Source organism: Lemur catta, chromosome 1, assembly GCF_020740605.2.
Source record: "Lemur catta isolate mLemCat1 chromosome 1, mLemCat1.pri, whole genome shotgun sequence".
NCBI lineage: Eukaryota > Metazoa > Chordata > Mammalia > Primates > Lemuridae > Lemur > Lemur catta.
Genome location: NC_059128.1, coordinates 153,833,408 through 153,858,420, shown reverse-complemented (window position 1 = coordinate 153,858,420; position 25,013 = coordinate 153,833,408). Strand labels below are relative to the sequence as shown.

Below are 25,013 nucleotides of genomic sequence, written 5' to 3'. Positions count from 1 at the left end.
CCAAATCAAAAACCAGAGGACAGTGTTGGCCCAGGACTGGCTAGTTGCTGCACACTGCTAGCTGATTGCAGTGTGGCTGTCAAAGGGAAAGACAGCAAGCCTTCTCTGCTACAGCAAACCTAAAAGTGTGAAACACCAGTGGCCTCACAGGTTCCTTCAAAGGGGACTTAGCCCAGTACTGGCAGCTACTGGTATCAAATTATTAATTCAGATACTCTGCAAATTCTTGCTATTCATTTAACTTGATAAGCCTCTAGTTAACTTAGAATTGCTTTTACTGCTCCTGATGGCCTGAATTAATCTTCATAAAAACTCATTTGAGTAAGTTACCAGTCAACTTAAGATGCATACTCAGGGCAGTATTAGGAAGCTATTGATCTTACTATAGTCCTATAAGCTCCCCTATCTTACTAATGAAGGAACTGATTCTTGAAAAGATAATGACTTCCTCAAAGTCTAAAATCTAAGTTTGTTCTTATTTGCCTGTTTTTACTAGACCACAGGAAGTGACAAAAGAAAAAGTAAAACCTTTCTGGATGTTTTATACTAGTTTTCTCAAAGTTGCAGCATTCATGGATTCTTTCCAAAGAACTGCCTGCATTCTCTAGTAACTCAAAGAATGCATGAGAAGACCATCCATAGTTCACAGGGCTCCATTTGATAGTGACTTAAATTAGTGTCTTATCCTATTTTTTAAAAAGTTATTTTGACATATTACTGCTTAAGGGATTTCCCTAAATGCTAAAACAAAATATTCAAATATTATCATCAAAATAAGTATGCAAAGTATAACACCTTCTTAGAATTTACAAACCCTGAAGATGTTAGTCATTTTGAGAAACACACAACTTTACCCTAAGTATTTTACTTTGTTTAATCTCATTCACCCTTGCCATCAGTAACTAGGAAATCCAGATGAGTGGGTATGGATGGTTCTATTTTTATCCAGCACTACTGCTGAAAAGAACACAGTATGTTTCACCAATGACAGCCAGTAGTAGAATTTTCATCTGAGGACAGCCCATTGCTATTCTTAATCACATTTTTTTTCTTGTTGGCAATAACTGTGGTTGGGAAAATGGGCAATCCAAAGGATCTTCAAACTGTCTGTCTGCTCTCTAGGACAGAGGTACCCAACCTTTTTGGCACCAGGGACCAGTTTCATGGAAGACAATTTTTCCATGGACAGTGGGGCAGGGAGGGTAGTGGAGCTCAAGCAGTGATATGCACCTGGTTCTTAACAGGCCACGGACTGGTACCAGGCCATGGCCCAGGGGTTGGCGAGTGCAGCTCTAGGAGACAGATGCTTAATTTTTAAAAGTTTCTATATGCTGATTTTCAAAGCATTTGCTTAACAAAACAATCAAAACATAAGTATCGGGTTAAACCCAATGCTTAATTTGGCTATGCAGGCCTTACCTAAGCAATAACACATAAAGACTCACACTAAAAGGTAGCATATGTACTTTAATCACCTTATATGCCCAAAGATAGATTTTGGTTTCCAGCAATGGAAATGAACCTCTGATTTCGTTCTTTGCTTGCTGGTCTTGAGATTACCATTTTAGTTCTGATGAAAACAGAGGTCAAATCAGTGAAGGCAGGGTAAGGATTTTAATATCCTGCCTTGTAGAACCGTTGCTTTTAGATGATTTTCTCAGATCTGTCTCCATGGAAACTGGACAAGAAAGGCCACCACCAGCCAAAAGTAAGAAGTTTTCCCTGTAAGTTCATCTGTTGGTTGTTATAATAGGAGGTATCTGGCCTGCAGTTCAGGGCAGCCACCAACTGTAAGGCTGTCAGAGTCTGAGTAGTAAATAAATATGTGAACAAGAAGGGTTTTGTTTGTTTGTTTGTTTGTTTTGTCAATTCAGTGTTACTTTCAATAGTTTTCCTTTGCAATTAGCAGACAGGGAAGACTGATCTTGGTTTTTAACCTATAACAAATATACTATCATAATATTTAGATGTATATTTTTCTTCTTTATTTGAAACACATTGGCTTTGTTTAGCACCTTAAGTTAAAATTTCCCAGAGGGGAATCATTCTTGACTATGTGCAATGTCATAAACTTTAAAGTATTCTTGAAATACATTTTTAAAATCATAATAGTTATATCTGAACTTGTAGCAAGGAATGCCATCCTGCCAAAATATATGAAATCATTTGTTATCCTGGCAGTTTAAGGGCATAATAATAACATATTTAGTTTCCATTCTTGCAATAAAATACTTTCAAATCCAATAAAGAAATGGAATACATACATTAAAAAGTTTTTTATTACATAAAAATTAGCAAGGCAGGCATATGGAAACTATATTTAAATTTCAAAGGATATTACTCTCAATTTAATAGTTAGTAATGAGGTAACTAAAAAGCTATTTAAAGCTATTTCCATAACACTAAAGTTAAGAATGCTTTTCTCATATTTCCATATCAGTATTTAAATGGAAATACATTTTGAATATAATATTTTAACTTAGTACAGATATGGCAGATTAACCAAGCTTCTCTCCCTCCAACAATTCTTCATTGTACCCCTGCACCCTCTTCAATTTAATCAGTTAGACAATTCTACGTGATTGCCTAAGAGAAAGGTTGACAGCAGAAAATAGAGAGGAAAGTAATCAATTTTAGACTTTTGTGCCTCAAAAAGGCAGCTGTCAGGGTGACTAAAAGGAATACCAGATTTTGGACAAAACTTGATAGATAAGAGCCAGGCTACCCAGCCCCAGGCTTAAAGACTCTCTGGCCAGAGAGAGAGTCAAAGGGAAAGCAATGAGAATTCAGAGCTGGGTAGGTACCAAAGAAGGCAGTTCCTTGACTGGTTCCCCCAGGCTAAGTTATCAATGCTGCCAGCTCTAAGCCCACCCTTAATTACCCTTCTTGTGATACTGGAAACATTTCTCCCTTGCCAGCTGGCAGGATGCTAAGCTATATCAGAAATGGGCACTGCCGGGACACTGGGGGAGGGAAGAATTCGTCTCTGCTTCCAGTGGTGCTCCTGTCTCACCTTGCTCTAGCAGCTCCCAGTGGACAGTACATGTGGGACCCCTAGTGGTTGGTGCTCACCCCTAGTCAGTTCCAGTGGCACCAAGCCTGCAGATGGCTCCCACAGAGTCCCAGGAAGCAGCACCTACCAGTGGGTGGCCTCCCCTGGTCCCACAAAGGGTGCTTCTCAGCATAACACCCTCAAATGCTTATCCCACCAGGTTCCACAGCATGGTACCTCACTGTGGATGGCTTGCCCTGGTCCCCCAGAGGGACACTTCAACTTCAAATCTCTCCAGCTTAGCACCTTAGCAATTTTTCCTGGCCTTTCTAATGAGGTTTGGACCTCAGCCCAGGGTGGAAGTGTCCACTTTCATATTTGTTCCTTTCTTGGGTGCTCTGCCTCAGCCCCAGAGACTGTGACTTCCCTATCTGCTCTTCCTATATTCTTTATATTTCTCTTCCCCTCCTTAGTAGATAATACTGTGTTATAGTTCACAAAAATCTTTATATTAAACCTTCCCTGTTGAAATTACTGTGTGGCTTCTGGCTGGACCTTCACTAATACAGGTTCAGGTTCTAGGAATGTCTCAGGAGAAGAACTCATACAGATAAGATTTGGGAATTGGTTTGATTGTGCCCTTGAAATTGATCCCAGTGCCGAGTTTTGTTTGTTTGTTGCCAATAGGACATGGGATGCTAGTGATCCATGGCATGCAGTGGCATCACAATTAATCAGGTTATCATCTTGATGAAAGGCCAACTGAAGCAGGTGCCTTGGAAGCCCAAATGGCTGCTGTTTTCACTGTCAGGTGGTGATGGTCAAGACTGTGGTATAGAATGGACTCTTCTAAGTGCACTGGAGCACTTACACAAACAAAATGACAAATTTAGGTACTTTAACTCTCAGCTCAAGTCATGGTCTGAGAGCTGAAAAGAGTCCGTGACAGCCCTAAAAGAAGCCATTGCTTTGTGCTTCCACAGCACTTACATGGCTGATAATCAAATGCAAAATTAAATTGGGAAGGTCACGACATTACAATGTCAGTTGAATTCATACTTCATCAAATTTCTCATGTGAAAGTTAGAAAAAAAATAGGATCCTAAAGCTAGGGATATCTTGTTAGACCCAGATAAAACTAACAGTCTTGAAACCCAAGTTGCTCTGAGCCTTCTTTGCTAGTGGAAATAGCTTGTCACCCTGTGTCTGAGAAGACAAGCCTTTCTTTGCTTAAAAATTATATATGACAGCCTTGTCTGGGACAAATGTCTTAAACAGGGATGCTCATAAGACCCACAAAAATGAGGGTCAATTCATAACTAGGGTCATATTTCAATATAATCCACATACTATGACCAGGTGGAAATAGCTTATACACCAAAAGAACTGAAAGATTTTACCATTACATATCAGCAACAACCCAGAGAATATGATCAGAAGTGGACTGCAAGAATGGTAGGCCAAAAAAGGTGAAATATAGCACAATGTCAGACTGGATTCATTGATATGGATGCACGTACTAGAAATTCCAGATTTAATACATTAGTTCATGCAGCTAGAGGTGGTAGCTTAGTCGATTGGTTGACTTGTACTCCCCAGTGGCCTGTGTCTAGTGAGGATGAAATGCCAGAGCTTCTCTGGCATGTGGAGGGGGGAATTAGAGAGGCTTAGAGAGACAGGAACATGAGGTGGATATACCATGTGTGACCTGCACACCCACTCTCCAACCACAGCAAGTGCCCCCAGAAGCTAGTCCTTTCACTAAGGCATTGAGAAACACATTGCGGAGGGGAGCACCAGCATCCTTGAAAAGCTTTATGGTTGCTCTCCTTCATAGGCCAGGTGTGACACTGAAGGATGCATGATTCCAATGTATCCAATTGGCAGAGGCCAAATGACAGCAATTGACCACCAGTGACAAATTGCAAGCATTTACCATAAAGGGCAGCAGGGATGTACTGTTAGTTAGAACGCCTTGGCCCACAGAGATCTTTAGTGGTGGTTAATTGAGTAGAGTATTCCTGGAAAAGAAATAGATGTTCTGCCTACTAGAGTATTCCTTGATCTATTTCACAGAAAAGAAACTCCAGGTCTGCTAGACAAAAACCTGACCTGAGTTGCCATTGCCACAGTGGAGAGTTAAAGCCTCTCACATGGTTTCCAGACAAGTCAATTCAAAGACCCAAAGACCCTTGATTAATAGGGAAGCTGAAACCACTTGAGGAAGGGCCCTGAAGCATTGCTACAAGCACACACTATAAATTTTCCTCCAAGCCTTCCCCAAAGAGACTTTTACCCATTTGCTAGAGTGGCTGTTCACTGGGGAAAAGGAAATACCCAGGCTTTCAGGGAATGCTAGGCAGTGGTTGTAAATTGACACTAATTCCTAGAATCATATAATGTCACTGTGGTACAATAATGAAAATGGTTTTTGGGAGGAGAGGGTTAACCAGGTGAGAGATAGAGTATTAGCCCAAGTTTGGCTTACAATGGGCCCAGTTGGAAATGACCTAGTGGTATTTCTCTTCAGTACCTACAGGTATAAACAGAATTGCCACAATTGGCAACTGACAGTATCCCTGCCATTGGCTCTTTGAATCTTAGGGTGAGGGAATATTTATATGTTTTGTTCACTGATATACATTAAGTGCCTTGGAATAATGCTGGCACATAGTAGGTACCTAATAATTATATATCAAATAATAAATGAATTAATAAACTGCAAAAGACATACAATGTTAAACTTCAAAATAATACTTTCACGTTCAAATGTCTGTACTTCTTTGTCAACAAAAATTTCTTTTTTATTAACAGTACATAACTGTACATTTACCTTTGGTAAATTAACATTTAAGTTGTTTATCAATGGACAGATTTTTGTCAATAATTAACGGCCATTTTTCAGCACTGATTGTTTCCTTGGTGCCTAGGAGTCACCAAGATTTATCAAAAAGAAGTCTTAACAATTCTGGATTTTTTGTGGCTTGACTTTCCATCTCTGAAAAGTTCTGGTTTCAACCCAATAGCTTCAGGGTTAATAGGTAGGCACCATTTTCCTCCTTTTTGCCTGTAGTAAAGCTGATTATGGGCAAAGAAGCCCGCTGTGTCTCCACTTTCACCCCACACTGAAGGGCTATTTGTGTAAAGTTTTTTTTTGGTTGGACATTAACAGTGAAAGACGAGGTTAGGAGTCATAGGGAAAATATGACATATTTGCTTTTTTACCTTACTACATTCCCAGCTCTGTTGCTAAACCAAAACCTCCCCAAATATATGTGGTTGGGGAGAATAAGAACAAGTATTAACTCTAAATGAAACTCCCACAAAGTAGCTCTTCAGCAATATTAGCACCAAATTTTCATTTAAGATGAAAAGAAAATAAAAAGCCAGAACACTGACCTGTGTGATGTAGATGATTTTGTGCAGCTGAATTAATATCTGCTGAATAGGATCACTGATCTGACGTACTTTCCTCTGGGACACAGCAATCCCTGCAGATGCTGTGGGTGATAAATTCTATAGTTAGTTAAGTTCTCTTTCAAAAGTGATAGTAGTGGAAAATGAAGTAAAATTCTCACAAATATTTTAAAGCAAATACCTCACCCTACCAATGAGACAGTACGCAGAGACCCTGTAACACTTCAATATTTTGTGATATGAAACAAACAATCTTCCCTTTACTTCTCAGACGTCTATGTAACGTAATGATGTTTCCTACAATATTTGAAAGACTGCTTAGCTTTTGGACATTTTGCTTGCAATTACAGCAGGCTGCCATCAGGTGCCTTGGACACTGTGACCACCGAAAAGCCAGGCTTCAGACACGTATAGTTAAGAGGATATAATGCTTTTAAATTTTTAATTCATTATGCCCTCTATAACATGCCTTAAAACTAATGTTATCAAAACTACTAAATGTAAACACTGAATAAGCAATCTTACAAAGCAAAAAAATCCAAAAATCCTCTTAACTAGGATTAAGTAACTTTCAAATTCTTGATTATTACAAATTATAATGTTCACCTGGATGAAAATTACAGGTCTAAATAGGACACATTTATAATTTATATTGGATTCTCATCATAGAGCCACACCCCCTTCACAGTTTCAGGCTAACATCATGTCAAATTGCAAGGGAGTTGCTTCCCCAGCTTCCTGTTATAGCCACAGATGGTCCATTTTAAATGAAGAATATAAGATTATTTAAAGGAATGACTTTAATTTCTAGATTAGTTACAAGGCCACCTCTGCCTCCTTTCACCCACAGAACCACACTGGAGAAAATGGAACAGAGACTTCATATGTGTGATGTGTATTTTCCTCCTTCCTTTCTCTTCTTCCTCCTTTTCTTTTCCATTCTCCCCTTAAGCCAGAGCATGCTTCTGCAACAATACTTCTCTTGCCAATTTCCCTTTTCAAAAAAAGTCTCAAAGTATTTTCTTCCCTTTATACAACATTGAGCCTCTATGAAATTAAATATGAATATAATCATTGCTTTAGCAACAGCTAAGATTTTTAAAAAATGATTCTTACATACGTGTTTTCTGAGAAAGCTTGCATATTTTACCATAAATATTTTGTTTTCAAGACATTTAGAAAGAAAATTTAATGTGTTTGCTTAAAAGACTCAAGTTGTTTTATTATAAGCTTATGAAAATTTATATTTATGACACAAAATGCAATAAAGAATAAAATAAAATATAAACGTTTAAAGAAATAATATTTTCTTTACGGATATCTTAGTTAAGAAATTAGCACAAGAAATAATCTAGTTCTAGTTCATCTGCAGTTAATACCTTGTTTAAAAGTTTGGAATTTGAAGATCTATCTCACCTGGACACTGTGTCTAACCCCTTTAAAGTGTCAATTATTTTATCATTAAGATGAGGTTTAATAAGTCACCGTTGGGGTAAAAATCTAAAGGCAAATCAGAAAAAATTAATTTAGCTCTAAAACAGAAAGTGGAGAACTGCAGTTGTCTGCTCCAGCTTGTAGGGATGGCCAAGTATACCTATGCCATATTTCCTACAGTGGTGCCCCTTGCAGAAATAATCCCTAAAATGTAACTAATTGTTTATCTAGACTCATGCCAAAAAAATGAGATACTGTGTAACATGGCCAAGTTGATGTTGCTACAAAAACATTAACTTTGTGTTTTCTGAAAATGGAGAGCTTGAGTTTTGATCATTTTTATATTAATTACTTCATGTTTTTGATTTACAGATGCAACATTCATAGATAATGAGTTAAAATCTCACAGCATGGCAGAGAGTTCTTAGGTTTGTGATGACATTTTGAGTGGAATATCACATAGGTTTGACTCTACCTTGCCACAAGCATGTGCTCATCTGTGGCCCTAAATACAAAAACAGAGAGAGTTAGCTAGAATGCCTGCCTTCTGAACTAATCAACTATTCAATTTAACTTAAAAATTATGTTTCTTAAGAATGTTTGACCACTACCCTCTCAATCCCAGGAAATCCCTAACTTCTGAAAATAGTTATAATTGCTTATTCTCTAAAAAATAAAACAAGCAAGCAAGCAAGCAAACAGAAACCTTAGGGTTCCAAATGAGGCTCAAGGCTTCCCGGAGCCACCACCCATCCCAGCCACCTCCCCAGAAGTAGCCTCTGATATTAGAGTGGTGGTTGCCTTCCAGTCACTTTTCCATCCATTTGCATCCATATGTGGGTGCCTCAAAACAGTATTTTTCAAACTTCAGTTAAGACCTGAAATCAATTTAATGAGTCATGACCAGCATTTTTAAAAATGGAATGGAATGCATTGAAACTAGATCAAAGAATTTCAGAGTGCATTGCAAGGGTCCACTCAGTCAAGATATAAAATGTGCTTCTGCTCGATGGTCACTTCCAAGAGTTTGAAAGCTACTATTATAGAAAATCTATAGTAGTCCTTCCTCCTCCCTCCCTTCCTCCCTTCCTCCTTTTCTTTTTAAACAAATAGTGACACATCACATCACATAGCTGCTTTATAATTTTATTCCCACTCAGTCTATCATGGAGAACTTTTTTATCAGAACACCCAGTTCTAGCTTATTCTCTACAACTATTGAGTATGTTGCAATAGTACTGCGTGTTCTGGATGTAGTATGTAGTTTACGTAGCCACTTCTGTCTTGATGGACACTTACGTTGCTTTCAACTTGTCATGATTATAAGTGATGTTGCAGTGAGTATACATGTGCATGCCTCATTGTGAATAAGTACAAGAGTTCTTTTAGGGTAGACAAGGAGAAATGAAGTAACTGGGCCCAAGGACACACACATTTCTTATTGTAACAAATACATTTTAAAGTGGCTGGATCACTTTATACTCTGACAAGAAAAGAATCCATTCTTCTATACCTCGGTTAACACTACATATTACCAGACTTTACAATTTTGCCAATTTAATTTTTTTCCTATTTTGTATTTATCTAAATGTTAGTGACGTTATTGTACTTCTTTGGTGAATTTCTTGCTTGTACCCCATGCTTCTTTGTTCTTATTGATTTGTAAAATACTGTTTATATACTCTGAATACTAATACTTTTATTGCATTTTATATGTTAAAAGCATTTTCACCTCATCTGTTGCTTCCTTTCTATTTAAAGGGCATTTCCCACTCCTACCACCTAGACTAAGGTACCACCAGAACAGCCTCTCAGGTAGCTGCTGCTACTGCATCAAGGCAAGCTGGGATCCCACCGCGAGTTCAGCATTACTGGGTGCTCTGGCAGGATCACTAAACTGTGTCATGAGTTAGGATTGGGAAGAGAAAGAAAACTTGGGACTGAAAATGATGCGAGGGGTCTACATTTGCAAACTCTCTTGATTTCCTGGACAAGTTGAGCTAATCCTAGGTATGAGAACCATTCTTCCTCATTTTCTACCTGATCGAATCTCACATTTGTTTAATATTCTCCTACACCAAAATATATATTTATTTAGCTTTTTAAAGATTTTAGGAAAACAAAATTATAAAAATCCAAATACCTATCTTCTTTTATTTTTATTCTTCATTTAAAGATTAATAACTACTAGGTTCATGGCAAATGTTAGCCAAATCATGTTACCTAGTTTTAAAGCATTCTCGCTCAATAAATCTTTCAGATTAGCTCACTGAAAATATTATACTTCCTAATGATTCACAAAGAAATTCAGCATATATTTTGACAGTTTTGTCCTAAGAATATTTTTATTAGAAGAATTTTTCCTTAAAAAAATTAGTGACACTGATCATAGTTCATGTGCAATGTCAGTCATATCTATGTGGTATTTCCTACTGCAAAATGTATATGATATTTGGTCCCCTTAAAATTTAAATAAAAGCAAGGTTTAAAAGATTGTAATACTTTGTATTTTTATTGTTTTTATTGAAGTAGTAAATTTGACTAGTGTCTTAAGACATTGAAGGAAACTAAAAAATTCCTTATAAGAGGTAATTTACTTAAAAGTGTCAAAAATTAAAAGTAATTGTATTTGCTAGCTTTCTCTGTGGTCAGCATGACACTAAAGAGCTATATTTTCCACCTGGAGTGTTAGGTAGGAGGACCTGCAGAAAGAGCAGTGCTTTCTTTTTTTTTTTTTTTTTTGAGACAGAGTCTCACTCTGTTGCCCGGGCTACAGTGAGTGCCGTGGCGTCAGCCTAGCTCACAGCAACCTCAAACTCCTGGGCTTAAGCGATCCTCCTGTCTCAGCCTCCCAAGTAGCTGGGACTACAGGCATGCGCCACTATGCCCGGCTAATTTTTTCTGTATACATTTTTAGTTGTCCAGATAATTTATTTCTATTTTTAGTAGAGACGGGGTCTCGCTCAGGTTGGTCTCAAACTCCTGACCTTGAGCGATCCACCCGCCTCGGCCTCCCAGAGGGCTAGGATTACAAGCGTGAGCCACCGCACCAGGCCAAGAGCAGTGCTTTCTTAGCGTGGTCTTGGGCAAGAGACTGGGAAGTATTTTCCACATTTAATCTCATCTAATCCACACAACCACTCTAAAGGGTGGCTGTTATGATCCCAGTTTTATACATTAGGACACTGAGTGCTGTGGTCTGAACGTTTCTGTGCTCCTAAAACTCATACATTGAGCAATACCAAAGTGATGGTATTAGGTGGCAGTGCCTATGGGGGTGCAGCTCTCATGAACGGGATCAGTGACCTTATAAAAGAGGCTGGCGAGAGCTTGGTCACCACTTCCACCACGTGAGGACACAGTTTGAAGGAGCCATCTGTGAACCAGGAAGCAGGCTCTTACCAGACACTGAACTTGCCAATGCCTCGATCTTGGACTTCTAGCCCCCAGAACTTGAGAAATAAACTTCTGTTGTTTATAAGCCACCCAGTTTATAGTATTTTCTTATAGCAGCCCAAACCGATTAAGACAGTGAGCCTTAGGGAGATTAAAGAAAATGTCCAACCAAGATCACAGAGCAAGTGAGTGCTGGGACACAAAACCAGGTGGGCCCTAAAACACTACTACACTGACTCGGTCTACATGGCAGTTAAGGGGCTCCCAGTTTTACTCCTAAAGCCATCCCTAGGAGGCTGTGTGATGATGGACAATCCCTCTGGTTGCTGCAAATACAAAATAATACCTACACTCCTTGCCAGCCTGAAATACTATTTCCTTTCTTGAAAGGGATTGCTACTTTTAACATGATGTTCTACCTATCCCTTTGAACATTTAATAGACTAATAAATATTTTTGGAAAGCACATACATGCAACAAATTGGAAGCATTAGGTCTTTGGAATGTGCACAGTATACTATATTCCATTATCTCATAGCAAAATAATAAAACAGCCAAGTTAGTTGCCCATTCCTGGTGCTTTCAGACTTGATTTACACTATATATCCAATCTATGGAAACTACAATTTACAATGTACACCCTGAAGCTGTCAATTACTGCAAATCGAATGAAAAATAGAGTATACTGTGTTCTCCCCGTTGACCAAGATATGGTATCAACTTATTAGTTTTCTGGATTCTCTCTGTTAAGAATCAGGAATTTTTGGACAACTGGAGAAAAGAAAGGTTGGAGGGGGCGGCGGCAGTCTGTGAAGAAGGAAAAAATATATTTTTTTAATGAATGAGGCCAAAACACACATGAGCTTCTCTATATCGGACCAACTGTCCTGTCAAAAGACAATACAAATTCACTTTACCTCTTTCCTTTCCTTTTGTAACAAGGAAATAAAGTACCTTAATTATATTTCAAATCTACAAATGTTCAGCAATCAATCCCTGTGTCCCTGGTTAGATGAACGATTTTGCACTCACAGGGGTTTCATGGGAGGTTCTCCCGGAGAACCGTGGATGGGGGATAAAGAGTGGATGCAAAGGTCACATTTGAGCAAACCATGGAGAATTAGGAGCCTTTGGCAGGCACAGGGCATGGGCTGGGTGTGCGGGAAGGTGTATTTGAGTGGTGGCCTCCTAGTGTTAACAGAAGGAACAGTTCCAGCAAAGGGAAGAGTCGGCTAAGTGAGGGCCGCATTTGAAGAATAGCAAAGCGTCCAGTTTAGCTGGAGTGCAGAACAATAAAAAGGAATAGTATGTGCGCAGCTAAAGAGGTAGCCAGGGGCCACACATGGTGAGGAGCCATAAGGGTGACTGTATTTCATGAAAGGTGACCTCATAAGAAGATGCCTGGAGCTGAAGTCAGAAGGCCTGGCTTAAATTTTCTCTCTCTGCCAGGTACCAGGAACATGGTTCTAGTCAAGTCACAACTTCTTTGGGCCTTGGTTTCTTCAGTGGAAATGGGAGCATGGTCAAAATGGGAAAAAAACAAAGGGGGCTGAGGTGATATACACTACGGGGTGGAATAAGTCTACAGCGTGTGGAGACTATCTGTGTGGGGGGAGCAGGGGCTGAGGATTGCAGAAGCTTGGGGCTGAGTGATTAAGAGAATGATGTCCCATCCAAAGAGAGTGGGAAGTGACAGAGAAGATGAAGACTGGGAGGCTGGGGCATGGGGTGGGATACTTCCCACGCAGACCAACAGACCGTTCCACAGTCAGGCAGGAATTGTCAGAGAGGGACTTGACAGTCTGGGCCCAGTTCCCCCGCTGTCCCCCTCCCCTGATGGAATTTCCCACAGGATGGCAGGAAGCCGAGTCAAAGCATCAGCTCCTTTCACCTTCTGGGTGATCAGGCAACAAACGCCCTTTTCATTTGAAACTTCTGAAACAAGCTGTTTAAAGGCCACAGAAGCAAGGCTGCTTTGAAGTCCTTCACTCTTGACTTCTGACTGAATCTCATTTATGTAATATGCCTTATATCCTGTCCAGGCTTAATATTTTTGGTATGTTTGAGGGTTAGGGTTCTTCCAATTTCAAAATTGCTATCTCTTCAGTTAATTTTTTAGAATATAAAATATAACCACAGGATTTTTGAAATTGAAATTCCTGGAAATGGCTACATAATACACATGGAAAGATGTGGAGAATTTACTGCTGTATTATTTCTTACACTTACTTTTGACCCCAGGAGCCTCCCCCAGTCAAGCAGCAGAGTGTGAGGAGAGCATCGCCCCAAGATGCGACGGCGGAGAGGAACCAGGAACAGAGAGAGTAAGTTCCTGGGCTTTAAAAAGTAATAGTCTAAGCAGAAGGCAGAAAGATTAGAAATAACTTTTGTTGAACAAACTCTTCTTTCTGCCTCTCCTGGGTGAGATACGCTTCTCTGAGGATGGAGGACAAGGAGACAAGAAAAAAAGCCTCAGGAAAGGTCCAAACTCCAGCTCACTTTGGGCAGAGTCTGGAGTGGGGGCAGCAAGGAAGGGAGAGTTGGATGCTAGAGCTCAATCTCAAAGTTTAGAGATTCAAAAGTGGTGAGGCTGCCTGCCTCAGTCCCACAGGGAACTCTGAGAGGACTCAGTCATGCTGATGTTCCCCACGCCACTATGGCACAGCGGACAGGAGGAAGTAGACATAGCTCCCTGGGGTATCAGAGCAGAGAGCTTCTGCTGAGTTCCCAAGTCTCCATGCCCAGAGAGGTGAGGAAGGGCAGGCCACCCCTCCCGAGGTCCCTGAGAAAGTGAGCTGACGGAGCAAGAGAGCTTGCCCTACAGAGGACTTGCTTTCATGTCAAGGGGACACAGCCATGGGTGGAAACATGGACCAGGAGCTGGAAGTCAGGTAGGGTTGTGCCACTTCTTTGGACACAAAGGTGGAAAAATGACTACACCCAATAATCAGATCAATGCCAGCACAGGCAGTCACAAAGCCCCAGTGCCATAATGCTGACTAAGCCCTTGGAACAAATTCCACCCGGGGAAGGAGAAGAGACAGAAGAGCAATCCTCGATTTGTCTGATATCAGACTTTAAGTTTGATATGATAAAGAAATCACCAATATGTTGAAATTTACCTGTAGGTCAATTGATTATGTTTTTTGAAATCAGTTAATATAGATAGTAAGTTCAGATTTGGGAAAATATAGAAAGTTATGTTTTTATTCCTTACTGTGTAGGCTAAAAATAGCATATGAACTTGGTCTAGTTCATAGAACCTGACTCTTCTCCAATGATCTAGTTATTTCTTGTACTATGCTACAATCGCTGATCAAGTCACACTAGCTCCCTTTACTCCTAGGAAAGGAAATTTTTCTTCTCTGAAATTCAATTCCATTGATGAAGCCCAGAATTCTCAAGAAAAAAGTGCTGTGGTGTGAAAACCATGCTGTTCACCACTATGGATGCGAAGGCTAACCAACTCAGCTAAATGAAACCCAAAGAAATGCTTCCTCTCCCCACCCCATCCCCATTCAGTTGCCTGGACAAGAAAAATTTAACCCAAATGTGGAAAATAGGCAAAATGGTGATTGCTTGATTCTCTGATAGCATGCTAGAGCATTTTCTAATAACCCCACTTAATCTTAATCTAATACTCTTGGGTAATGTCATAGTATATTTAACTAACAATCTACACCAATAAAGAAGTATGCAGTTTATAGCTCCATAGTGTTAGCAGTTAACCTGTAGAAATTGATATATTGTTATGATTTTATACCTGGTCAAGAGCTTGATGACAAAAATGATTTAGTTTTATTGCCCTGTAGAAATTTAGCTGGCCTTATGCTTGATTTAGCAATCTTATTTCAGCTTTGCTTTCTTGCCTAACTATACAAATCCCTGTTCTCCAAATGCTCTTGGAATCAGCTCTTTTGTCTTCTACACAATTCTATCATTAATGGGTTAAATAAAAATACTCAAACACTTGCTAAAAATAACTGTAAGAATTGTGTTCTTGCACTCCAATTATGAGAAGAAATAATATGTAGTTACTATAATAAAAAATTATAGTTGACACACTATCTAAAACATCCTCGACAATCTTTTGAATCCATACCGAGCAATGTCAATTAAGAATAACACGTTCTCAGCTGTAATGGGGGGCAGGTAGGTGACCTGGAGGGAAGAAAGAGGCCTCCTGCTTTCAGGACAGTGGACTGCCGCAGCAGCCATTAGAGAATGGTTTGGCCACAACCTTAGTGGTTTCAACATTTTTCTTGAACAAATGGATTTAATAGAAGCTTAATAACTGAATTAATGATTAATTCTCCCTGTGGGTTAAATGTACTCTGTCTGAGGTTCTAAAAAAGTAAACTACTCCCCAAATAGGAGCCAACACATGGATAGATTCTAAGTTGTTGGTGCTCACATTTCTATAAAGGAATAATCTGGTTAAAGGTCTATATGTATAAAATGATATGGTTTATGTGCGAAAGAGTCCACAGGAACCTAAGGTCCTTAATGTCTAGGTTTCTCATTTCTATGGGCGCATCTGTCACCATCCTCAACACTCAAATTTGTGTGGCAAATCATTTCAAAGGGTATTTGTAAATATTCAAACTTTTTTAAAAATATGTGAAAAATCATTAATAATGGAAAATTGAAATTTGAGAGACATACCTTTCTCCATTAACTCAATTATTTTGTATACTGTGCTACAATCATCACCCAAGTCACACTGACCTCGCCTGATTCCTACCAGAGGGTGGCGTACCTTCCAACTCTTCCTTCAGCCTGTCGTCCAGGCAGAAACCCTGAGGACAGGAGTATGGGCTTCCATTGAACAGCTGATACGCAGTTTGCATTTGGTCTTCAATTGGGACCATCAGTAACTTTCGTGAGACTGAGTATCTCTTTGAAAACACATTTCCTACAAAGACTGTGAAAAAAATCTATACCTCTAGGCAGCATTCTCCTGGGAGCTGGTGCACACTCCCTAAGTACATGAAGAATTAGTAAACAAATTATCATTGGTAAAGGAAATGTGTTGTTGCCCACTCCTACCCCAATCCGAAGTCTAAACAATATAAACACATACATGTTTAATATAATTAATAAAATAATTTTAAATAAAAAAATAATTTGAAAAAGTCTATCATAAAAAAATCATTGATTCCCTCACTGTTTCAGACTACTTATACAATTGCTGTCAATACAGTAGCAAACAATACAAGGCTTTATAGAGTGGGGGGTCTGCATCAGTTACTCAATAAGCAGTTTTCAAGGGGCTGATCTCAGAGGACGTACTCAAAATATATACAGGTATACCTCATTTTATTGTGCCTTAATTTATTGCACTTCAAAGATGTTGTATTTTTTACAAATTGAAGGTTTGTGGCAACCCTGCGTCCACCAAGGCTATCAGCACCATTTTTCCAACAGTGTATTCACTTCTTATTTCTGTGTCATGTTTTGGTAACTTTTGCATATTTCAAACTTTTTCATTATTATTATATCTGTTATGGTGACTATGATGAGCGATCTTTGATGTTACTAATACATAAACCATGCTCATATGAGATGGCAAACTTAATGGATAAATGTGTGTGTGCTGACTACTCTACAAACCAGGAGTTTCCCTCTCTCTCTCCCTCTCCGCAGGCCTCCTTATTTCCTGAGACAAAACAATATTGAAATTAGGTCAGCTAATAACCACACAATGGCCTCTAAATGTTCAAGTGAAAGGAGTCACAGGTCTCTCACTTTCGATCTAAAATTAGAAATGATTAAACTTAGTGAGGAAGGCATGTCAAAATCCAAGACAGGTTGAAAGCTAGGCCTCTTGTGCCAGTTAGCCAAGTTGTGAAATGCAAAGGAAAAATTCTTGAAGGAAATTAAAAGTGCCACTTCAGTGAACACATGAATGATAAGAAAATGAAATAGCCTTATTGCTGATATGGAGAAAGTTTTAGCAGTGTACAGAGAAGATCAAACCAACCACAATATTCTCTTAAACCAAAGCTTAATACAGAACAAGGCCCTGACTCTCTTCAATTCTATGAAGGCTGAGAGAGGTGAGGAAGCTGCAAAAGAAAAATCAGAAGCTAGCAGAGATTGATTCATGAGTTTTAAGGAAATATGCCATCTTTGTAACATAAAAGTTCAAGGTGAAGCAGCAAGTGCTGATGTAGAAGCTACAGCAGGATAATATTTTCTTATCCAGAAGGTCTGGCTAAGATAATTGATGAAGGTGGCTACACTAAACAACATATTTCAATGTATATAAAATGGTCTTCTTTAGGGAAAAGATGCCATCTAGGACTTTCATAGCAAGGGAGGAGAAGTCAATGCCTGGCTTCAAAGCTTCAAAGGACAGGCTGAGTCTCTTGTTAGGTGCTAATGTAGCTGGTGAACTTAAGTTGAAACCAACGCTCATCTACCATTTCATATGCTAAATCTACTCTACTTGTGCTCTAGAAATGAAACAACAGAGCCTAGATGACAGCACCTCTGTTTACTAAATATTTTAAGCCCACAGTTGATACCTACTGCTCTGGTAAAAGGATTCCTTTCAATATATCACTGTTCATTAACAATACACTTGGTCACCCAAGAGCTCTGATGGAGATGGACGAGGAGATTAATATTGTTTTGATGCCTGCTAGCACAACATCCATTCTGCAGCCCATGGATCAAGGAGACAGTTTGACTTTCAAGTATTATTATTTAAGAAACACATATTATAAAGTGATAGCTGCCATGGATATTGATTTCTCTGATGGATCTGAGAAAAGTCGATTGAAAACCTCTGGAAAGGATTCACCATTATAGATGCCACTAAGAACATTCATAATTCATGGGAGGAGGCCAAAATAGCAACATTAACAGGAGTTTGGAAGAAATTGAATCCAACTCTCATGGATACCTTTGTAGGGTTCAAGAGTTCAGTGAAAAAAGTAACTGCAGATATGGTAGAAATAGCAAGAGAACTAGAATTTGAAGTGGAGCCTAAAGATGTGACTGAATTGCTGCAATCTCATGATAAAACGTGAATGGATGAGGAGCTGCTTCTTACGGATGAGCAAAGAAAGTGGTATCTTCAGATGTAATCTCCTTCTGGTGAAGATGCTGTGAACATTGCTGAAATGACAACAAAGGATCTAGAATAGTCCATAAACTTAGTTAAGGAAGCATTGGCAGATTTGGGAGGATTGACTTAATTTTGGAAGAAGTTTCTACTATGGTTAAAATGCTATGAAACAGCATCGCATGTTACAGAGAAATCTTTTGTGAAAGGAAGAGTCAATCACTGCAGCAAACTTCATTGCTGTCTTATTTTAAGAAATTACCATAGCACCTCCAGTCTTCAGCAACCATCACTCTCATCAGTCATCAGTCATGAACATTGAGGCAAGACCCTCCACCAGCAAAATAATTAGGGACTCACTGAAGGCTCAGATAATCATTAGCACTTTTTAGCAACAAAATATTTTTAATTAAAGTATGTACATTATTTTTTAGATACAATGTTATATACTTAATAGAGGACAGTATAGTGCAAAAATAACTTTTATATGCACTGGGAAACCAAAAAATTAATGTGACTCACTTAATTGTGATATTCTCTTTATTTCTATAGTCTGAAACCAAACCCACAATATGTCTGAGGTATGCCTGTATATATAAGAGCTTTACTGAAGATGCTTACGATATGGTTGGGAAGTATAATATACCCCAAATCACAACAAACAATATAGAAATGCACATTATTATATGCCAAATTGCATGGTATAGACTAGTATTATAAAAGTTTTGACCGAAATCGGGTGAGCAAATTTTTATATGCTAAAAAAATTGCTATGCAATAAAAAAAGAGAAGGTATGTACTCAAAACCACTTTGGCAATTGTGAAAATTAGTTTTAAGTACTTATGTCAATAATTAACTTCCAAGTAAGCTACTACAAGTTGCTGTCATGCAAGGATGACTAGAATATTAGCTGTGCTCTCTAGAGTATTTTGATGAAACACTGACTGCTTGATTTAGATCTAACCTTTATGAACAAAAGGCAAGTGTAAAAATAGATTCATAGTCATCTAGTAAGAAAACATAATTAAGAGCCCAGAAATCCTGAAGTGACAAATTCTATTCAAAATGCAGAGCATAAGAATCTCCATACATCAGCCTTGGTGTCAGGGGCTGTCTAAATGAAAAACTCAGCATGGGAGGGAAAAATGCCAGTGTTAATCCAGTCAAATTAGACCATACTCTTAGTTGACATCACATTTGCACTTTAAAATTTAGGTTGACCCACACACTCAACAATTTAAATTTGACACACACAAATAGCACCCATAACATTACAGCATGTACATGACAAAGAATACATTTCCTGTGTTATGTTTTGGTATGATTCAATTTTCACAAATATACACCATTTCCCCTGCCTCAAGCAAAAAGGATTACTTCTTTTTTATATATAGGACAGACCCTAGACTTTTTTTTCCCCCATTCAAAATACTTGGTAATATCCAGTTGTTTGATTAATTGATTTGATGCTATAGACAGCAGAATCAATTATTTTTAAAGCACTGAGTTTCCTAAGGCATGAGGCACCTATACAGCCTAATTTTATATAGTAAGTAGACCAGGTATGAAATAGCCTGGTGGGAAAGGTATTCCTTCTGCAATCTTCTTTTCTTTCTGCTGATCATATCAAGGATTATGTTTCAGTATGGTGCAAGTATGTCTTCACCATTTCTCAAATACTAGCCAATATTCTGTCATAACAAAAACAACAGACCTCAGGATATGCAGACAACAGTATCTGCTTAAAATTTAATTTTGTGTTTCATAGATTTGTATTTATTTTTACAACTGCTATCTATTCATGGCAAGTGATACTATACTAGTTTCCAATTTATAGAAATAACATAAACTTCACTTGTAAAATTATTGAAATTGAGTGAGTCAATTTAAAGAAAAATATTAGGAAAATAATAGTACATATGGTTTTCAGATATAGCCAAATTTGTGCAATGACAATATACAAGTGACTAAAGTTGGAAAAATAGAGCTAAAATAATTAACATCTTAAAAATGTTTATTCATTCATTGATTTCATATTAATTACTATTAACATTTTTACCTAATCCAGGAATTCTTAAATTTTCATTTCTATTGGCATGAAAATATAACCTATTATTTAATCCAAATAATACTCATAAAATAAATTATTGATATAATTTATTAATCATTAGTATTAAAAAATAGAACAAGGGGACTTTTAGTGCATTAACTTGTAATAGTTTCATGGTTACTTGTTCTACAGGAGTTTGGAGGTGCCATTAAATACTGTTGTATCATCACACTATGAATCGAGAAGTCCATATTTTAGTAGTGTCACATAGGAAAGATCATATTACATAATACAGCCATCTGGCACTCTAAAATAATGGTTCTAACCCTGTGTTCTGCCATAGCACATGGAAAATAATGTTCACATACTAGATATACTCCCGGGGACAGACTTAGATTTTGACAAAATTCTCCCCTTCCTGCTAATTTTTTCCAGAACATTGGGCAATACAGGGCTATAGATGTTGATTACACATAATTTCCAACATTTTTATTTCCATCCAACAAAGCTAAATCAAATGTTAGGAAAGCTAGACATATGAAGGTAAGGACTGGAATGGAGCATGATTTGCAGATGAAGTGATCTAAGTGAATGAGACTGGTACCAGCCGTTTGTATTTTGATAAAGTGACTAACAGCCCAGATTCACCTGCAACACTTTAAAAAGTATGACTTTATAGTATACAGGAAAACAATTTTGTATTACGATGGAAAAAAATAAAGAGCTAATTTTTTGACTCGAAAGAGGAATAACTCACAAATGGTAACCCAAATTTTCTCTTGTGCATGAATGTGTTTTACAATATTAGTACACTACCCACTCCTTTTATGGGTAAAATTTAGCATTCACTGATAACACTTAAAAATGTTTAGTGTATTCTGATTGAAATTTTAAAAATATATGAATCAGTAAATTTTTAAAACTTAGATGGTATAATAAACTATTGGAATAAGGAATATATTAATATTATTATATATGGAAACTGCACCATATTTAGTTTGTTTAAAATCCAGAGATCTGATTAATATCACTGACATAAAATCAAGTCTTACACTGGACTAACTCAACACACCTACTAGGAAAAAGAATTCCTATTATGAATTACAACAGAACTGTGAATTGCTTATATATGTGTGTGTGTGTGTGTTCCACTCCTGCTGTTATAAAAATCAATCAACAGCAATCATTTTAATTTCATAATTATGGTATGAACTTACCTTTGCGAAAATAACAGGAACAAAGCATGGTCAATGTGACAGTTTTAATCTAATAACATCTTTTTTTTGCATCTATACTGATATTGTAATGGCCCCAAACTGTCAATGACTCTTCCAAAGCACATTTAATAAATGTGGACACATGGGCTAATATTATAGCAAAACAATTTACATTGCCTATGTTCACTATACATGTTAACTCTACAGAAGGGTGTGAATTAAGGAACCTAAAGTAAAAATAGCATTAAATAGTAATTCCAGATTAACCAAAATAGTAAAGTGGAACCTTATGCTCAGGAGTCATATATAAACACATATGTTACAAGCACAATTATTAAACTTTTTTCTGAATTGTCCAGGTTTAGCTAATAATTTTAATGTTACCATTGGACTTTGGTCCTCTTCAACAGAAATTAGAAACAGATTAATAAGCACATTCTATTTTTCCCCAAACTATCATTATAAAATTTTATGTTTAAGGACCCATAATTTTTCAATTATGATATAAAATGTGATATAATATTTTAATCAAGTACAAGTAGAAATAACTGAGAAATAATCATCTGTGTCAGAGTAGAAGAAATACCAAAAAATAGGATTCACTCTGTTCTCTCTATATGTATCATGTAGGAGTTTATAGAAATACCCATGTAAATCACAGTTCCAGTGTTTTGTCAGTAGGTATGTACTTTAAGCATCAACACTCAACTGGTTAACATTCCCATCAAGGCAGAAACACAAATTTTAGAAAAAACAGCCATAATATTTCAATCTATAAGTGAACACAGAAAGCATTTTCGTATCATCAAATTGCCAAACTAATAATGATGGACAAACAAAACAGAATTCTCTTGCTATTTATCTCAAAATTACCTCCCAAGCATCATTCAGACATCTCAGGCACCCCTATAATTCTGTGTTCACCCATTGTGTACTTAACAACAATGTGATCTAATAAGTACTACCATGATCTTTGAGATTTTGAAGAATCACGGCAGGAAGGCTGTGGGACTGCCACCCTGTCACTAACTCGGCCTCTATCTCCTTAACGTGAGCCCTGAGCCTGAGGGGTGGCACTTTCAGAAGCAGGTCAAGAGGCAGCAAAGCTGAAGAAATAAAAGGGGGAAAGATAAGAAACTGTAACATAAATTACACTGAATTTCAGGGAGGTGTGTCTGATTTTATTGCTGCCAACACTAAGTTACCTGGTCTTGGTCTTGATCCTATTCCACCAGTAAAGTCCCTGAAAACAGAATGAGAGGCCATTAGAATGACTTGTTCAACTTGGATTTGACAAATATTTATGGAGAGCCTACACTCTGCTATGGTCTACATTATAAACACAAATAAAGGTCATTTTCCCTCAAGGTGCTCTCAAGAGTGTAATGAGAAAAATAAATATATTCTAACACACAGGAGAACTGAGATTCTACCGGCAAATGGAAGAACCCTGTCCTATCACAGTTGTTTATAAGCTCTAAGTATGATTAAGAATCTACATCTTAGTATCCTGAATGATTTTCTTGTTGTGCTTAAAATCCAAATACTGACTTTTTTATTAAAATTAAATTTTATTAAAATTTTATTTTATTTTTATTAAAATTAAATTTTTATTAAAATTAAATTTTTTATTAAATTAAAGTACTTGCTGAGTGCGATGCGTACTGTCTGGGGAATGGACACGCTTGAAGTTCTGACTGGAGGGGATGGGGGGAGGGGATGGATGCATACCTACGTGATGAGTGCAATGAGCACTGTCTAGGGAATGGACACGCTTGAAGCTCAGACTCGGGGGGGATGGGGAGGAATGGGCAATATATATAACCTGAACTTTTATACCCTCATAATGAGCTGAGATTAAAAAAAAGAAATAATATTTAAAATTTTGTATATGGTATTTTCCATATTAAAAAGAAATAACATTTAAAATTTTGTATATGGTATTTTCCATGATTTGTTCCTGTTGTCTTAAAAAGAATCAACCAAAAAACCCTATAACTCTTCCTGTGAGATTATTTTTTGCATTTAAAAGAAATATATTTTTCCTAAAGTTTCCAGTTTTATTATCATCCTTTGTCTCCTTTGCTTCAGAATTACAGATTGCTTGATAATTTTGCATTGCTTTGATAGATTGCTTTGATAAATTGGTCTCAGTGTCTTCTATGGAGGTGGCCTTACACCCCACTAGGGATATCCATAAATAACCTTCAGCCTTGTTTTTTTTCATTGTATCTTGGAGCCAGTTTCTTAATAGTTTTCTAGAACAAAATAAGAAACATCTGTGCTATGACAATTTATAAGAATCATACTTCAATTTAATGCAATCCAACAAAAATATATCAAATATCTACTACGTATAAGGCACATGATAGGCATTTGCTAAGTAGGAGTGAATATAGGGATTCAAATACAAATAAACATGGCTGATAATTCTCTTACCCCAATCCTTTCATTTTAATCATGGAATTTTCAATACGCAGCAATACATAGCTAAGTTATTAAGTGTAACAAAACTGGCACTCATTTACCCACCATCCAACTTAAGTACTAGCATAATACCATCATCCTTGCATCCACCTATGAGTTAGTTACCTCTCTAACCCTATCTCTTTCCATCCCCTCTTGACCCTCACAAAACCAGCCCTGTCTTGATCCCATAATTTTTTCTGTCCCATTCTCAGCACAAGTTTCCACACCCTTGAAAAATAAATGGAACTTGCCAGCCTTGGCCCGAATATGCACTCTCCATATCCCTGGGAAATGCAGCATGCTTAAAGGAAATAAAAGGGACAGTCCTGCTCTCAGAAAGTTCAAAGCCAGGCATGATCACAGCAGTGCCTGAGTGTGGGCAGGACAGCCCCAGGGCTGAGCTGCAGAGCAGAGCATCTGTTCTGGCTCCTCACATACACACCATACCCCAGCAAATGCTTTCTGAATAACTCTCTGTCCCTTAGCCTTCTAGATGAGTACAACATTGACTATAGAAATATAATGCAAGCTACAAACATAATTTTAAATTTTCTGGTAGCTACACTAAAATAACAAGCAAAAAGAAAAAAGTGGAATTCTTCTATTTTATTTAATCAAAAATATCCAAAATTTTATCATTTCAATACATAAAAACTTGAGATATTTTACATTGTTTTACATTCAAATTAATATTAAGTGAAATTAAAAATTCAGTCCCTGAAAATCCAGCCGTTGAAGTGTCACATGTGCCCAGTGGCCTCCATTTTTAACAGTGTGTTCCAGGCCCTTCCTTAGAAGCTGTTGGTCATTGCTTTCATACATAGAACATTACAATCACACCACTTAGCTGCTAAACCTGCAAAACCTCCTGGACCCCACGATCTTAAAAGGTGAATAAAAAGGTAACTTGTGGAAAACTTGTATCCATAAGGTTATGCATGTTCTTAAAAAGCTGATAATCACTC

The 25,013-nt window shown here is 37.6% G+C and overlaps 1 protein-coding gene across 4 annotated transcripts in view; it reads right to left on the bottom strand.

Moving 5' to 3' along the window:
- The window catches only part of NEK10 (NIMA related kinase 10), a 219,079-nt gene that overhangs the window by 21,361 nt on the left and 172,705 nt on the right, over positions 1 to 25,013 (bottom strand). For 3 of the 4 annotated variants that reach the window (XM_045537804.1, XM_045537816.1, XM_045537812.1), the window contains 3 exons: positions 22,785 to 22,822; positions 22,545 to 22,685; positions 6,392 to 6,492 (listed from right to left, as the gene is read on the bottom strand). In XM_045537804.1, coding sequence (XP_045393760.1) covers positions 6,392 to 6,492; positions 22,545 to 22,685; positions 22,785 to 22,822 — 280 coding nt within the window. The remainder of the gene's footprint in view (positions 1 to 6,391; positions 6,493 to 22,544; positions 22,686 to 22,784; positions 22,823 to 25,013) is intronic. The other variant, XM_045537820.1, reaches the window with a different exon arrangement.